The following is an 18,196-nucleotide window of genomic DNA, read 5'->3' as shown; positions in this document are numbered from 1 at the left end:
AGTAGAGTTTAATGTGATATCTTTAGAAAGCAAATGAAGAAAAATATTTTGCTTTTGAAAGGGAATATACCCTCAGGCAAAAGAAAAAAAAATCTCTGCCTCTTAGTACACGTTGGGAACTGCCAGTTGTCATGCTTACAGCTTAAGATGGATTAGGATTCCATCACTGATCATCACATAAATTCTTATACTTATAACCTTACATCTTCCTCTGCAGCCAAGCAATTAGGGAAAAAAAAAAACACAAACCCTTGTGTTTGGAGATATTAGAATGTGTGGAGCCTGTTAGAGTACCAGCAGTTTCTTGAAACAACTTAGGAGAATTTTTTACTTAAGTATTTGGCAGACCTAAAGCATATCCCCAAAAGTATACTAAATTTCTTCTCATTCGCGGGTGGAGGAAGAGGAAGGGGACCATTTGTGATCATGATTCTTTAAACACAAAGTGAATCTCTTTCTTTGATTTTATTGTCTTAAGATGTTTGTAGGACATCAAGATACTAGTTTTTCCTTTGAGATGGTTATTTTACCATAGACTTTATAAATGACTTTTAATGGAGTTGCTAAAAATTACCCATCAAGTGTGATATTATCAATGATACGCTTTTCTTTCAGTGGTAACCAGAAAAAGAAGATATAGTTTACTTGAACTTTATAGTGACTTTGCATTTTTCTTAGTTTGAAAAAGGAAGACTTTCTAGAAAAATAAATTACAGTTGATTCCAATAAAGTTTCTTCCAAAGTTGCAATAATTGGCACACAGTAAGTTTACAACACATGAGAACCCTCACGTTGGAGACCTATCATTATACTTCACTTTCTTCATTTAAAAGACTAACATTTAGCACCTACTTACTCCAGCTGAATAATCAGTCTTTAAACAACATCAAATGAATGATTACTTCTGCGTTTCAATAAGTGGGGTAAATGATCTCCTCCCTAATTTCCATAAGGAACTTCTGAGAATTAATACAACTGTATATGTAAGGTGGCTAGGTATTCTTGAACATGGCCATTGTTTCTAATTATTCATTCATTCTTCCAAGTCATTAATAAATATTTATTGAGTGTATACTGATTTAGGAGCAATAAGCACTAAAAATGAGACAGTGTGAGAAGCTTCGAGAACACCTGGCTAGGAGTGGAGTGGTGCAGCTCATCTAGGTCCTGTGGTCACCAGGAGTGACAGTTGAGTAGAGAATTGGATGGAGCAAGGAAGAGAGCCCGTGTGAGGAACTGGGAAAAGAGTCCCAGGTCTAGGGGAAAGCGTATGGAAATCCTTGACACAGGAATGAAGTCAGGGAGTTCTACAAAGATGAGAGAGGCTGGCATGGCTGGAGGGAAAATATAGCTGAGTTAGGGTCACCTAGCGCTTTAGATCAAGTCAGAAATTGGGGTTTTGTTCTGAGAGGAACCAGAAGCTCCTGGAAGGTTTCGGGCAGGGTCTTGACCTGTTCTCATCTACATTTCACACCTATCACTCTGGAAGTATTTGAAGAAATGGCTTTAGGTGAGCATAGATATGGGGAGATATGGTTAGGAAGCAATGGCATGAGTCTTGCTGAGAGATGACAGTGACCTGGGCTGGGATGGTGGGAGAGCAGGTGGCGAGACATACTTGGATTCTGGATGCATTTCTAAGAGGAACCAACAGAACTAGATAATGGGTCAGATGTGGGAGGTGAGCGAGGTTGATTCCTAGTGTGTTTTTTTTTTTTATCAGAGCCGCTGGTTCAATGCGGGTTACGCGTCCTGGGAGAGGAGTGGTTTGGGGGATAATAATTGCGAATTCAGGTCTCGGCAGATTTTAAATGCCTTTTACACACCTAAGGGGAGAAACCTACCAGGCAGTCGTACGTGTGAACTCTAGGGCAGAAGGCCAGGCTGAAGATAGGATTTGGGGGCCATCAATGTTTATAAGGGATTTAAGTCATAGACCGCAGTGAAATCATCTAGGAAGAGAATAATGGTAAAGAAGATAAGAGGCCCAAGGATGGACTTAAAAGTCAGGGCAAGGCAAAAGCCAGCAGTTGAGGAAACTGAGAAGTGCCCAGTGACGTAAGAAGAAAAGCAAGAGGGTTAGATGTCCCCCAGACCAATAGAAACCTAGCCTTTTAGTATTAAGAAAAAATACAATGTTGCTAATTAACATACATTCATGTATAGGTTCTGGTGAGCCCAGTGAGTATGGGGTTCCAGCCTATCTGGGTTCCAGCCTTGACAGTGACCCTGAATTAGCCTAGCTTCAGATCTTGGCCTCACCTAAATGGTCCGCCTGTTGAGGTTAGTTCTCCCTGCTGCATCCAGCCAGGAGTCGCCACTCACCCTCCTACCCAGACAAGTCCGCAGCCTCTGCTGCTGGCTCCATACCTCCCCCCTCTCCACTGCCCACCCTCTGCTGGGGGTTGGGGGGCACACTCTAGATGGGGTGTTCAGTTCCACCCTGGAGCCAAGATCTGAAGGCTGATAAGCGGTCAGTCATGAGAAGGGGTGGCCACAGGGGCCGGCCAGCCTGAATCCCCAAGGTGAGAAAGAGCTTGTCCAGGTCAAGGAACAAAAAGGAGGCCAGCACAGAGCATTCGGGGTGAAGAGGAGAGTGGTGCCTAGGTCCCTAAGGGTGGAGGGAGGTCTTCGCAGGATTTAGGTGATGAGTGACTTGACTCAACGTGCAGCTTGCTCGGAGCAGGGCAAGGAGCTCCTTCCGTCCTGCCTGCTGTGGCCGGTAGAGAACCAGGGAAGCACAGCTGGCCCCATTTCTTCCCGAGGCCCAGCCTCCCCTCCCCTGCTTGTCTCAGTTGGGCCCTGGCGGCTCCTTCTTGGGCCCAAGACCAGCTGGTCTCAGGAGAAAATAGGGCAGTCACAGCTCCGTGTGACTTTCAGTCACCTGCTAAAGGAATGGTGGCTTCAAACACCAGGGGCCTGTCTCAGTCTGTAGTCGGAAGTCAGACAGCATCTCCGGGGGCTAAAATCAAGGTGTCGGCAGTGCTGTATTCTTTTCTAGAGGCTCTGGGGGAGAATCCATTACTTAGACTTTTCTAGCTTCTGTCAGCTTCCCTCATTCCTTGCTCCATGGCCCCTAACTTGCCCTTCCAAGCCAGTAACGTCACATCCCTCTGAGCTTTCATGCACCGTCACATGTCCCTCTCTGGCCAGCACTGGAAGAGGACCCATGAGGTGAAGGATTTTGATTAGATGAGTCGCTGTGGGTAATCCAGGCTAATTGCTCCCTCCCCGAGTCCCAGCAGGGATTAGGGCTTGGACACCTTTGCCATTATTCTGCCTTCCACAGGACTCCTAGATCTTAAAAGATCAATCAAATACAGTGCATGAGCTGTTGGGATGTAGATTCAAAAACCAACTTTAAAAGGCATCTTTGAGACTATCAGGAAATTTATCTGATACCTGATTTGGAATCCTCCAGGAAAACATGAAGATATATGAAATAAGATTGGCATATTACTGATCATTCTTAATCTGAGTGTTAGGTGTATGGGACTTCAGTATACTACCCTTTGTACTTTTGTGAATGTTTGGAATTTTCATTTTAAAAAGTAAATATATATATATTATATATAAAATATATATCTTTATATATGTAACATATATTTTATATATATATATAATTATATATGATATATATATAAAATCAGATCTCAGTAAGAGGCTAAGGAGACATTTGGGATGGAGGTAAAGATCTATCCTGGCCCCCTCTCTGCTGCAATCTGACCACTAGGATGGCCACCAAATGCCCCAAGAGAAGAAATCAGGCTTCTGCATGTCTCCCCCATTGGGGGAATCAGCAAGGTCTGCAGCCCACCTGCCTTTACCACCTTGGACTCCATTTCAGTACAACCAAAAGTTCAGAATTAAGCAGAACTTCATAGGTTATATTTTTTGACCAATCACTCCCTATTGTTTACAACTGCCCCCTACAGCCATGCAATCCCAGAGCACCTTAGATGCAGTAAAAAATTATGAAATAACAAAAAATAAGAAATAACCAAAAAATACAAAAAAATTATGAAATATGAAATAATAATACGTCTTTTTCAATCACATACTCAGACCTAACTGGAATTTCTGGGTAGACAGAACAGTATGTGCCCATGTTGAGGGGCAATGCTTCTCCTTCTCTTTGGAGTAGAATATCAAAGAACCATGAAGTCCCAAAGGGACCTTTGGGGCAAGGCAGAATTCAGGTACCACTGCCCTCCAGAACCAGGCTCTCTTTGGATGGAAGAGACTCCCCTCTGGTCCTCTATTTCAGAATGTACCCCCTGAAGGTCTCAGGCAAATCCCCCATTGTGGGGTCTTCCCAGGTTGGGTTTCGCAGGGACTTTGTAGACCTCACACCGGCCCAGGGAGGGGGAAGCACTAGTACAGACCCCAAAGATGACCGAAGCCAAAACCCAAATGATTGACATTTCAAAAAGTCAGTAGCTATCATCTATAGTCCTCGGAGGTGGATTGTGGGACAGGAGAACCTTCTCTCACGGGGAGGATAGAGACGACCCAGCTCTGCTTTCTTGGGACTGTTTGTCCTACAGCATCTTGGCTGCAGAGCCTGTGGGTGGGGGGGGGTGTAAAAGGAGGAGAGGGAGTCTCATAGGAGAGAAGCTTTAGAGGATGCCCTGAAGTGAGGAAAAGCACGTGAGATCAAGATGCCGACTCAGAGAATAGAGAGTAAACCGAAAGCAGAAATGTGTACTTGTCTGTCTTAGGGAGCTTCAGGTGGAAGCCGATAAATAATCAACCAAGGAATATTCCTTGAAGATGTTCTGTAAACACAGTGTGCTGACCAACTATTAGAAAGACAGGACACAACACACTGAAGATAGCCCACAGTTCAGGAAGACAGATGGCAAGGGCTGTCAGAAGTTCATAGATGGGAGACAGGCTGGGAGTCGGGGAACACGCCCTGGGAAGATGAAAGGCTTCAGGAGCAAAGCTGTGGAGGTAAGAAAATTCAGATGTCTCCAGGGCACAAGAGGTAGACCTATCAGACCAGGGCTGGAGATCCATGCGGGCGGGCCTTCTGCAATGTTGGTGTGTCTCCAGGCCCACTGGCTGGGGAGCTCTTGGTAACACTGACACCTGCCAGGTGTTCCTGAGGCTGGTGACCGGTCTGTTGGTCTGGGCCTCACGCTCTGAGAAACACGCTGAAATGAAATTGCAATAAATGAAGTTGTGGAGTAGAATGGGACCAGCTGATGGTGCCAGGCCAAGGATACAGAATGTTATTTGCGGCTGGAAGTCATTAATGGCTTTTGATTAAAGGGTAGGCATAATGTTAGAGTTCTCTTAGGAAGAGAGACGGGTAAGCAATGCACTAGAAAACATAATAGGAATATATAAGAAATGGGACATAAATGAGATAGTATAAAGAATTTATAGTAGTATAAATATATATAGATAGTATAAAGAATTTTATGACTGGATGTTGGTCTCAACAGAGAAAGGTGTGGTACTCCTGGGTAGCTCAGTTAAGCGTTTGCCTTCAGCTCAGGTCATGTTCCCGGGGTCCTGGGATCGAGTCCCGAGTTGGGCCCTCTGCTCAGCAGGGAGCCTGCTTCTCCCTCTGCCTGCCACTCCCTCTGCTTGTGCTCTCTCTGTCTCTGACAAATAAAATCTTTTAAGATTTTTTAAAAAAGAACAACAGAGAAAGATGTGTAATAAAAGCTCTCATTTATGGTCCAGGCATTAACCCCAAGAAACTCAGAGGGGTAAAGTAACTTGCATAGACATACAGCTGGTCTACAGTAGGTCTGGCGTTTTAGCCTAGGCCTGACAGACTCCTAATGCCATGCTCCACACCCTTCCTTATCAAGATGACAGGAAGAGTGTATTAGTTTTTCTTGCTGCTTTGACAAATTGCTAGACTTAATGGCTTAACAACACTAATGCATTATCTTAGAGTTCTATAGATTAGAAGTCATGCAGGGATCTCTCTGGCCTAAAATCAAGGTAGCCGCAATTTTTTGTTTTTGTTTTGGCTTGAGGGGAGAATTGGTCTTTTTGCCTTTTTGCCTTTTCCAGCTTCTAGAGCCCACCTACATGCCTTGGCTTGTATCCCCCCTTCCTCTAGCTTCAAAACTAACAACATCACTCTGACCATTTTTTCCTGGCCATATCGTCTTCTCTCACCAAAGCCAGGAAAGAGTCTCTGATTTTAAGGACTCATGTGATTAGATTGGACCCACTTGGATAATCCAGGATAATCTTCCCCATCTCAGTGTTTATACCTCAGTCTCATCCACAGAATCACTCTTGCCATGTGAGGTAACACATGCACATTCTGGAGGTTAGGACATGGACACTTCTGCCTAGCGCAGAGTGACGCTGCCGTCATTTGTGGACATCTGCCTTTGTACCCAACAGCATGTTGTGGTAACCCGCCATTACAGAGGGGACTTTTTGTTGGACAACACAAGAATACTAAAAGGAATGATGTTGGTAAAACAGAACCAGTGTGGTTAAAATAAGACATGGCAGCATGGATACCACTGCTGATGTTTGTTCTAAATGCACCTCGAACATTCCTCAGCACTGTTAATCCTGCTTTAAGCTGGACTCTGTATCATTGTCAAGGTTGGCAGCTACGTGGACACCCAATGTAAGAGCCTGACTGGGGAATATAGATGATGCCTAAGTCTGTAGTCTTAGGTGCCCAATTTTGTACTAATTCCCCTAATTCTAGAGTCAAAATTCATTTTTCTCTGCTTTGGTAGACTGTCTAAAACCTGCATGTCTTCAGAGCACTACCCGCCTCTTTTTTTTTCTATTACAATGAGTAGCCATCACCTTAGCAGGCTGACATCCCTTTGTTCCGACAATAAGCCTTTCCTAAAGTACCAATTTTATGGAAATTACACGAGCCAATAGGATTATGTGAGCATACATGGAAAGTGCCAGCGATAGGAAATTGTTAGAATAGGGCAGCAAATGGTTTAATTAAAGCTCAGTGTAATCCTTTTTCATTTTATTTTCAAAGCCCTATCATTGATTCATCTGAAATGTGGTAGACTGAGGGTCCTATCGTAGTGTGATACAATTTAGAAATACAATTTTCTCTTTCTGGTTTCTTTTATTTTATAGAAAGAGAGACTTGGCGTTTCGTTATAGACCTTTCAAAGCCGGAAAATGATAACTTAGGAGTGTTAAAATTCACATTCTTTAGGCAATAAGCCTGAAACTTATGGAAGAACCTGCTGGTTTTCGGTCACTGAAATGACTCAGTGGAGAGCTGGTCTCAAAGATTGCTGGGACGAGACGTTAGGGGGGTCCTCAACTGCACGTAAAGACCTTTGCTGTTTGAAGCCTATCATTTTCTCATTTAAGACCTATTTAGTGAGCTGCACATATGACCACGGTGTGCATTCTGAAATGAATCGAGCAGTTAGAGCTGCTAGAGCAGTTAGAGTCCCACATGAGCAAGCACTTCGGGGGGGAAAAGGCAAAACAAAACAAACCTTGAACACTGACGGAGAAATGAAGGCCTCATTCAGGCGTGTGTGGTTGCCATGGACTTTAATGGGAAAAGCCTGTCTGTTCTGGGATGCAGGAGAGAAAATCAGTGGGAAAAGTGTGAAAGGGGGAGAAAAAAAAGGAAATAAAAGTATCCATCGGACTCTGTGTTTAAACATGACAAGAAGAACCGTGTGTCGTAAAGGGATGAGTTAAAATTCTCATTTTTGCTAATGAGGACCATTGTTGTCTCTCAAAAAATGTTTTAATGCTGTTACATTTAACTCTTAAAGAAGGAAGCAGGAAGAATAGGCACTGGTTTCAACACAATTTGCTAATTGCTGATTAACGAGGGGAACGTTAGAAATGGCTGGGAAGACTCACCTCCCTTCTGCGGACAGACACACACACACACGCAGGCGCGCGTGCATGCGTGCAAACCAAGACCAACAAACAGGCATGGAAAGTATCTTCCTGGCATTTTGTTTCTGGCATTGCTATAACTACGCGCAAAACAAGTGATCCATGAAATGGTAGCGACATCTGTTCAAGAACCTGTGGGGCTTTCCTCACAAAACAGTTGTAAAATCTGTTGGGGACCAAAATATTTCTACGTATCTATGTAGATGCTTTCTTTTAAGGGAAACACACACACAAATGGATACAAGTGTTGAGCTGAAAAGACAGGAATAAGAAAAGGAAATGTCATCCACTTCTTTAAAATGCTTCTTTAAAATCTCCTTTCAAACCAAGCTACATGAATTGCCTTGAATATACCTTTTTTCCTTTCCTTTTCTTTCTTTCTTTTCTTTTCATTTCTTTTCCTTTCCTTTTTTTTTTTTTTTTTTTTTTTTTTTTGAATCCCAGAACACGAAAATGGTCCTAAAGCTTAAGTTCGAGATTCCACTTGGTAGACTGCGGTAACATACACTTGGACACTGAGTGAGTTTGTTTTGATTTGGTAGGAAGCATTTTCTGACCTTGGAAATGAAATCATTGAATTGTCTATTTGTTTATGGCCAGAGCCTCACAGAGGGTTCTGGGTACTTATGTTAGCGCATCTTTGAAATTCTCAAATCCACGGTGTGTGGGAAGTCGTACAACTTCGAGTTAAGCATCGTTTCAGGATGTTCCTCATTAAGGCACCCAGATTTGCCTCCTTCCCACGAGTCCCCAACAGTAGTTTACCGTGATCACACAGCAAATTGTCCAGGCTGAGGGGGTGAACCGAGACAGTAGGAGCTGAGCCTCTTCTTATCTATTTACCCTCTCAGTAGCTCCTTAATCAGGCTTCAGATGTTTCTCCAAATGAGAGTCATTTGATTTTTCCCTCACTCCAGTGTTCTTTACCTAATGTAGCATTTTCATAATCTGTACTTATTCTTTTTTTAAACTACTGGCCTCTAGCAAGTAACAATTTATTCATTTGGTAGAGTTTAAACATGGCGATTTTGTTGATTTTACCGGCTTCTGGACAGATTTGGATGCGCATAGTAAAATGTTTTCTGCAGGCTGTTCAATTTTAGCATTTGTTCGCAAGCCATTCCATTATACATTGTTCTTTGAAATGATTGATAATTGAGTCTTGCTAGATAAACGGGGCTATTTCGGGCATTGCTGCACTATCCTATTCTTGTGGCCGTTTTGCTGTAGAAAGTGAAGGACACCCATCTCACAGATGGAATTTTTTCATCTGTAAAGTATCCTTTCTGGGAAAGCAGTGGCTGATGAATTGGGAATACGGTGGGAGCGCCCCAGTGGCTCTCATGACCAGTGGGAGAAGAAGCAGCAGGGCCACTGTTCCCTTAGCACCTGGTCGGCAGCCCCTGCCCATCTCCGCTTTCCTAAACATGTTTGGCTGATCGCTCTCTATAAATCCCCGCCGAGCCCTCTGTCCTTTCTCTGTCCATTCACCTTTGCAATCCCAGCACGTCCTCTCACTGCAGGACACTACAGCCCATGATCCCGGGCAAAACCTGCAGCTTGTTTTTCCCCCCTGCTGGCAACCGCACGCAGGTGAGGAATGAACTCTTCTCAGAACAATAGAGGAGAGGCAAATAAAGTGAGCAAGACTTAGTACCCTCAGAATGTTAAGAAATGGACAGTCAAGTCACCTTGTTTGGGAGTCGTTGGGTAATTCTAAGTGACAAATAATTCCTACAGCAATTTAATTTTAGCCCAAACTACAAGCATTAGAGAAGCGCTGAACGAGGCTTCAGAAGACAACCCAGGGGCCACAGAGAGGCTGGAGATTGGCAGCTGAATATCCCACAGGATAATAAACCCCTTCTCTAGAAAATGGGGATAATTATACGAGCTTACCTCCAGGAACTATAATGGGGAATCATTAATAGAATGAGTATGGAGGAGGGAATGAGACTGATCTGGAAATAATGATACCGAAAAGAAGTCATGCTGAAATTGGCTAGGTTTGAAGGAAATAAAGGGATCTGGCCCAGAATGTGCTCTGGGTTCAAATCCCTGCTCTGCCTTTTGCTACCTGTGTGACCTCGAGTAGGTTACTGAATTCCTCACGGGTAGGACCCACCTGCAGGGCTGTGGGACACCTGAGGTCACTCAGGTAAAGGGCCCAGTCTCATGACTATGGCAGAGTGATGTTCATCAAATGGTAGCAATTGCTGTTTACAGAGAAGATAAATCGTCTTCATTATCTTTTATAAATTAGTATGAAGTCCTCTCCTATTTATAAGCAATTGTATTCGGGGTCATCAATAAGATGTGGGTTGAATTATCTCATCAGATAAATAAGGGAATATTATTTGGAAGCCTTTAAGCATACCTTTGGAGGGACGCAGCCATGCAAGAATTCTAGAAATCTGTCCATGGCATTGAGTGAAAGAGCACACGGCCATTCCAGCCTGCAGTACATTCTTTGAGTGATGACAGGCATTTTGAAAGTGCATGGGGACCTGCCTGACATGTTGATAAAAATCACCCGGGAGATTTTGCAAGAGCTAAAACACGGAACCTGCTCTCTGAGACCTGGCCTGTGTCTCACGGGTGCGTCTCCTGTTGGATGGAACAGAGCAGGTGTCCCTGGTGTGCCTGACTTGGTGGAGCCGGACATTTAGTTCCAGGCGTCAGGCAACAAGTATTTCAAAAATGAGGGGAAATGGGCTACAATTAGCCTATGAATGACTTTTGAAAATTGTCTTCACAAGTTGTTTTTGGTTGCCATTTTGACCTCGTTGGGAATACAGCAGGACCAAGAAACCCTGGGGCTCTTGTGTGTCTCATTCAGCAGTATCACATGGCAAATTTAAATTTGGGGTACTGACCAGCCTTCCATAATAGTTCGTCTGGGAAGAAATTGATAAAAATTAGCATTCCTGACAATAATTCGTATAGTAAAGGATCGGAAAAAAGAATAGTTGTTCATTTGTTCAAAACTGTTGACTATACTAAGGCCGGTAAGTTCCTGAGCACCACCTCCATCCCCATGAAGTTGGGCTCCCTGGAAATGTCAGACACGGACTGGTCTTGAGTGGGGCCGGTGCCTCAGCCCATACATTCATATGTGAGGCGGGCCTCCAGAGGTCAGGTCCATGCAACAAGCTCATGGGAGTGTGCACGCCCACAGGGCTCTTCACAGCGCGAGGCACCTAGGAAGTCCGTGCAGCACGCCAGCATTTCAAGACTGGAAAGGAACTCAGAGGTCACCCAATTGAATGACTCTAAACGTGAGCAAGATCCCTCTGCAGATTTTTCTGGGGGAGGGGAATGGTCAAAATCTGGATCTTTTGAGAGTCAATCTAATTTTGAAAGCCACCAAACTTTACTCAAAACCAAATCTAGTGACTAAAGTACATGGTCAGGATGGATAAATGAAAGAGAAGATGGGGCCATAAGATGACAAAACTGCTTCGAGTACCCCACAAGGTGGTTCTGAGAGGTTAATTCCCAAAGCACCTAGAGAAACATCAGCTCCTTACACTGCTGCTGTGGTCACAGCCTCTCTGAGGGCAGAGAGAAAGCTCCGGTCAGATCTTAATTAATTAATTAATTAATTTTCATGTCAGATCTTTAAAAATGTGCCTGCTTTTTGGCCCAGAAATTCAATTTCTAGGAATTTATCATCAGGAAATTATTGAGCTGATACACAAAAGTTTTAATCATTAGAAAGCTGGATGCAGCATTCATAACAGCTTCAATATTGGGAGTGTCTGAAATGTCCAACCATAGGGACCGGATAAATAGAAGAGGGCATATCCAGTCAACATACTGTGCGGTCAGGCAAAATGATGCTATTGACAGGTCTCTCTAGACATGCAAAACTGCTCGTGTTCAATGAAAAGAACAGGTTATAAAACAGTGTCTGGATATGATCCAGGTTGAAGTATGTGCATATGGGGAAGGGATAGGAAAGCATATGGAAAGACATTATACCAAGTAGTAAATGGGTGGGTGGGACTGTGAATATTTCCACTGTTCTTCTTGGCTTGTACCTATTATGATTGTCCTGTAAGGAAAACTATTTTTATAACAAAAAGCTAATAAAGGAAACATCACACAGAGGAGAAAGAGGTTCTCTGATGCTTAAGGAGGAATTATGAGGTGCCTATATTCGTTTGTGAGAGTTCTCATAGCAAAATACCACAAACTGAGCAGTTCCATCAACAGCAGTGTATCTTCCTACAGTTCTGGAGGCTGGAAGTCCAAACTCGAGTGTTGGTGGTGTTGCTTCCTTCTGAGGGCTCTGAGGGAGACTGTTCTAGTCCTCTCCATAGTGTCTGGTCATTTGCTGGTGATCATTCACGTCCCTTGGCTTCTGTCGTATCACTTCAATCCCTGCCTTTCCCTCCACATGGTGTTCTCCCTGTGTGTGTGTGTATCCACACCCAAAGTTCCCCTTCTTATAAGGACATTGGCCATACTGGATTTGGGACCACCCTATTCCAGTAGGACTTCATCTCCCTTAAATCTGGAATGACCCTGTTTTCAAATAAGGCCACAGTTTGGAGGTATTGGGGGTCAGAACTTCAACATATAGATTTTTTTTTTTGGTGGAGGGGGGTACAATTCAACCAGCAGTAGTACCCCAGTGAGATAGCCTAGGCCACCTGCTGTATAGTGTGAGCTGGGGCCAAGACCAGGAGTAGTGGGGTCGGGCACTGGCATCCCTGCTCGATTTTTCCGCAAACCTAAAACCACTCTACAGAAATTAAGTCTATTACCTTAAAAATTAAAATCAAAAACTATGTTACAAAAAATAACATTTACAAGGTATCACACACTTAGCTACCCAAAAGGGGCCTCTGGCAGATAAAGGTTTGGGAAACTGCAAGAGTTAGCCCTTTTTCAAAGGCAGTTGAGAAGATACAGATGACCAAAGTGTGACCCAGCGGGATCCCCAGGATTCAAACAGCCCTGGGCCGCTCACACCTATCTCAGACTCAACAAAGCCCTTCTAATCGAGCTTTCAAGTGGTGCTGTGGGGGGGAGGGGAAAAAGAACCAAATTCTTATTCGAAGAAATAACAATTTGGAACGTGCACAAGAGTGTCAACAAGTTATGTAGATCTTATCAGCATCACATTTTTGGTGCCTCCCAGCTATCCAGAGAGGCTCCACCAGCCTGTCAACACCCTTCAGCGTCCCACGCATGACGGGCATATCAACACCTCGGGAGGCTCTCCTGTGGCCGGGCCTGCCTCCCCACGGCCCCGAGGAGCGCACATTTTCTCTCTCCCCGCAGAATGCCATCATACCATCCCCTCAGTATGCATGAGTGTCTTGGGTCCACTTCTCGGCTCACATCCTATGACTTGGTTGGGGCTAAACATGAAACTGAACGATACCTTTATGCTAACTTTGGAAAGTGTACCTCAGTTGGGAAAATCTGATGTTTTCACATCTGAAGGGTAGTTGCAGTCATATGAGGAGAAATTATGCAAAGTCATTGTCAAACTGCAGTAGGCTTAAAATAGGTGTTCTTACATTTGCAGATAAAAACTTTGTGATTTTACAAAATTGTGGATGAGGGGCAGGGCATGAGACTTGGGGATTCCTCTCCCCATCTCCTCCCTCCACAGAAATAAAGCCTTCATGGTATATACATTGCTCCATGATAATATAGCCTTTCAAATGTAATTTTACTAAATGATGCAAAAAAGAGTTTATTTAGACCAATGAAAATGATAGTCTTTACTATACATCTCAGTTCTCTTTTACAATTACCTGTTTATTAACATTAAAGTCAGTGAATGGATCTCCTTGTTTGTGTGTTTGTTTTCATTTTTAGGCAGCTTTAAGTGCCTTGAAACAATTTTCTGAGCAAGGACTGGATCCAATGGAAGGGGCAATGAATATTGAAAAAGGTTCTCTTGAAAAGTGAGTAAATCTTCTGCTGTATTCTTACATTTCTAAATTTGTAACTGTACAGAAAAACAAGATATAGATGACAATAAGGTAAGGACAATATCTATATCTTACAAAGTTATTCATAACACAATTAAATGTAAATGAATGAGAAACAGTAGCATATATGGTCATTTTCATTTCCCATATTATGTCTGTGAAAGTTTTAATCTACTAACTGATCATTATTTCTGCAGTTTAATGCCTTTGTTGGAAATAATCGTGTAAGTTTTGTTGACTATAGAGTCATGCATAACTCTTAAAACATAGGTTTTGGCTTCATACTGTTGAGCTTTCTTCTAGCTAAACCATTTTCCGAGGTAAACATTTCCACTCACACCCCTGCTAAGTTGTGGGCACAAGAGAGAAAAGGAAAAGCAGCCGAGAAGAGGTGTCCCCCCACCCCAACTGCAGTTTGGTTTTCACAGTGTCGTAGGACACAAGCACGCGAGAAGGCAGCTGGAGCAAGTAGTTCTGAATCCAGCTCGTAGCTTCTCCATGATATTGAACGTCAGGTCTTACCTGAGAGACTGAAGTTTAGGTCTCTCTCAGAGGCCCAATTTATACGAGAGAAATGGAAAGCAATTGCATTTCCATAGTGGAATCCGAACCCTTTCCAAGCTGTTAATAATTGCAGGTGAGATTTCAAAGCACGCCTCAGAGGAGATAACATTTTTGAGAATGTAAAAGAAACAGATAACCCAGGAAGTAAAAACCAGATCTGTTGATCCTCCTGTTAACAGCCAACAGCACTTGGTCATTAATATGTAAACGGTGAGAGCGTGAGAAGAAAACATTTGGTAAACAGACCTGGCATTTTAAGTTGTCTATAGATTGGCAACCATTTATAAGCTAATTTAATCAAAAACATTTCCACATGATCTCATCAGTAGACTATCTGAACATAAATATTGTTGTTTCACTTTAAAATGTCACTTTTGTGGTGACCTTTGAATCCTGTGTGCCATCTGCTAGTAAACATGTCTGAAGCCGTGCAACCCCGGGCCTTCAGCTCTTGTTAATGTATTAATCTTCCAGACAAGCCCAGCATCTGGGAGAGAAAGCGGACAATAACCAGACACACCCGGGCTCCATCGCTCAGGACTGCAAGAAATCAAAGTCGGTCATCTAGCAGCTCCCACAGCCACGGCTGCCATCGCATCCTTATAAACCTGTCAGCACGCATGAGGGTGTCTGTGTTCAAGGAAATGAATGACTAATACCATTATTTGAGTCTCATGTGAAGACAACACTATTCTAACACGAGAGATAATATACATAGTACTGTTTACTCAACTGGGGAAAAATAAAACTTTGAGCATTTCCCTTGGAACTTGAGATCAGATCATAACTCATTTGCCCAGAGGCAGCAGAAATCTGATCCTGCTACTGGAGCTTGAAATAACAATTAATGAGAAGTGTTAGAAACAGGGGTAAAAATTTTAAACGATTAATAGAGACATTGGGTTTGGTTCTGTTGTTATGATTGTTTTGTCGTGGCGCTTGTGTTCCGTTCTCTTCTCTCTCTCTCTCTCTCTCTCTCTCTCTCTCTCTCTCGTTTTAAATAATGCTTGATGATTCAAAGATTAACCAATGACGTGCTGTGGAATGTGATGGTTCTTGTCTTCATATAGTCACGCGGTTTCTCTTTTTATGCCGATATTTGTAATCTTCACCCTGTATCAATATGAATACCTTGAAGGCGCACGCCTCAAAGACGTATGCAAACAACCAAGGTTTAAATCAGGTCAGCTATTTTATTTAAAATAGGAAATCATGTTAGGAACAACTAGTTTCAGTATACTCCAGGAATTAAACAAAAGCAACCAGTTGTGGGTTTCGAGCTCCATAATCCTAGTAGCCACTAGGGAGGCGTCTGGCCTCCCCAAACCATTTCTCTGGATTCCACGTTCTGCTGTGGAAATCGCACCCACCCTCATCCGTGCGTTGTAGCCACTCACTGTTTGCATTGAGCGTGTTCTGAATACCTGCCTCTGGCCTGGGGACGGTGAGGAGGATCGAAATCAATCATGTACCTGGCGGGGAAGGGAAAGCCTGTCGGAGGAGCTGTGAACGTCTTGCCAGCTTGTAGCCAGCCACGCTCTGGACCAGCATGTTGGAATCCGGCGTGTAGCGAATGCAGTAAAAATTTGGTCGGTTTCTGTGTGAAGTGTGGTCATTGTCGTTCTTTCGTGCCCGGGCTCTCAGCTCTTCACCCTCGCCCCGGCGAGCCCCGTCCCGAAGGCCTGGTGAGCCCGGGCCGCGGCATCGGGGGCTTCGGCGGGTGTCCGGGCCCCTCGCGCCGGGGCCGCGTCTGCAAACCCGCAGGGCCCAACCCCCGGGTGACGAGCAGCCGGCTCCCCGACCCGCCCACGCCGGCTCATTGTGCGGCCTTTCTCCGTATCGATCAGCCAAAGTTGTGCAATGAGAAAACACTCTGCGGCCTCGCGGCTCGACCCAACATGACAAGAGAAATATAATTATGTAAGATTTCATAAGCAAAACCACCACAAACCATGATCGGGCTGACTCACACGCGACTGGAGAATAAACAAACAGCAACATAAGGAAATAACTCGAGGGTTGTTTTTAATGATTCCCATGTGGGGAAGTCCGCCAGTATTGGGAGGGCTGGGTGCCCTTGGAGGAAATGGGTTTTGTTACATAAAGCTGGGTCCTTGTGGAAGCAACAGCACGTTGGGAAAGTTGGGGGGTCCCAAGGTAAGCCGAGCTGAGCGACGTGTCCTGCTGCCTAGCACCAGGGCGCAGAGGGCCCTGGATCCTTCTCTTAGGAGGGGACAGGTTGTCTCTTCTGCTCTGCCTTTACCACCAAGGCTCAGGCCCTCGGCTGGGTTGGGGGGCGGGGGGAACGGGCCTGGACACAGCACTCCTTCAGGCCGGGTCTTTAAAGTGGATCTTCAGTTTACCAAACACAATAAACACGGACTACCCCCTGCGGCCCACGGTCAGAGCAACACCAGGGCCGTCAGAGTGAGCTCTCGCCACCCAAATATCTGAAACCTTAACTCTTGCGTGATCTGACGATCTGACGTGAGCCGCGCTCAGAGCGGAGCTATCCCGGACACACCAGGTTGGCACTGGGGGGGATGGAAATTTGCATAGGACCTCAAGTTTAGTGGTGGGGTAATGATCTCAAAAGTCCGTCCCACCTACCTGCTTGAAGAGCCCGGGAAAGCTTTTAGATATTCCCCCCCAGGGAACACAGCGCTGTCTGGGAACCTTTTGGGGTTTCTTTGGGTTGGATTAGCAATGCAAATGTTGGGTGGCCTGCAGACCCTTGCAGGAACCGGCTAGGATGCTCCCAGCTCTTTCCAAGCGCAATGTTATATATCATTAGAGGGGAAACCATTAAGTAGATTTATTGAAAGAATGTTTCTTCGGCACAAGGAGATCTTTTTGATGAAAAATGGAACTCATTATTCTTTAAAGGACACAGATTGACTTATCTCCTTTATCAATTACAGTGTCTGCTTTCAGCTTTTCTCAATCAGCAATGGGCTTTGTAGTCACTTCCCAGTGCTGAGGCCAATATGCTTTATGAGAAAGGTTTGTTTTTACATTTTAATTGGAAATATAATATTGCACTTTGGAACTCTGACCGTCCCTTTCCAGTACAACTTGCCAGAGATCACTGGTGAGACACCGCCAATCAGGCGGTGACAGGATAGCCCTCCCTTTCCTGGGGTGATGTGTCCGAGTCGCCCTAGTGTTCTTCTCCCCAGCAAACATTCTCAACGGTGAGTTTTGTTGTTGTGGATAGCTTCAACCAAATTCCTGCACCATAAAATTAAAAATAGATGAATGAAAAACTTAATGTATTATACGGAAGTTTTCAGGACTCCTGGTGACCTTGGAAATGCGGTCCAGACCAGTTGATTGGTGTCTCATCCAGCTGCAGGTGAGTGCTCACTGCCCCGTTTGTTCTGTACCTTTTCACGTCCAAAGGCTACTTGTTATCATTATGCCCAAGGATGATAGAAAAACCTCACAGCTTTGCACACAGAGCTAAGAAGTCATGAATGGCAAAATAGTGTATGAATTTGTCTTTGAGTTTCCCCTAACTTACCCCACCATGATATAGGTACCTGATTAACGTATAAATGATACATTGAATACATGCAAAAATGGGTAAATGAATGATCTACCGAAGGGACAGATAAGCTTGTTAAAGAAATAAACTTTAAATCTCACTGCTTAACATGACACAGAGATAGTCACTCATGATCATATATATATATGGCATTCCCGTTGCTGACGTTACTGTACCTTCAACCCCAGGGGGACTGTGGCATTTTTTAATCCAAAACATGGTGGGTTCAAAAACACCCTCGCTT

At 44.1% G+C, this 18,196-nt stretch overlaps 1 protein-coding gene across 4 annotated transcripts in view; it reads left to right on the top strand.

Annotated features, from left to right (window-relative positions):
- Nucleotides 1-15,113, top strand: part of STAU2 (staufen double-stranded RNA binding protein 2) — a 308,534-nt gene extending 293,421 nt beyond the window's left edge. For 2 of the 4 annotated variants that reach the window (XM_019807357.2, XM_034668202.1), the window contains exons 13-14: nucleotides 13,726-13,814; nucleotides 14,880-15,113. In XM_019807357.2, the coding sequence (XP_019662916.2) occupies nucleotides 13,726-13,814; nucleotides 14,880-14,973 (183 nt within the window). In that variant the 3' untranslated portion in view covers nucleotides 14,974-15,113. The remainder of the gene's footprint in view (nucleotides 1-13,725; nucleotides 13,815-14,879) is intronic. The other 2 variants (XM_034668204.1, XM_034668203.1) reach the window with 1 other exon arrangement.
- The last annotated feature ends 3,083 nt before the right edge of the window (nucleotides 15,114-18,196 follow it).

Source organism: Ailuropoda melanoleuca, chromosome 9, assembly GCF_002007445.2.
Source record: "Ailuropoda melanoleuca isolate Jingjing chromosome 9, ASM200744v2, whole genome shotgun sequence".
Taxonomy (NCBI): domain Eukaryota; kingdom Metazoa; phylum Chordata; class Mammalia; order Carnivora; family Ursidae; genus Ailuropoda; species Ailuropoda melanoleuca.
The sequence above is the reverse complement of the archived record's forward strand: the minus strand, read 5'-3'. Positions and strand labels throughout refer to the sequence as shown.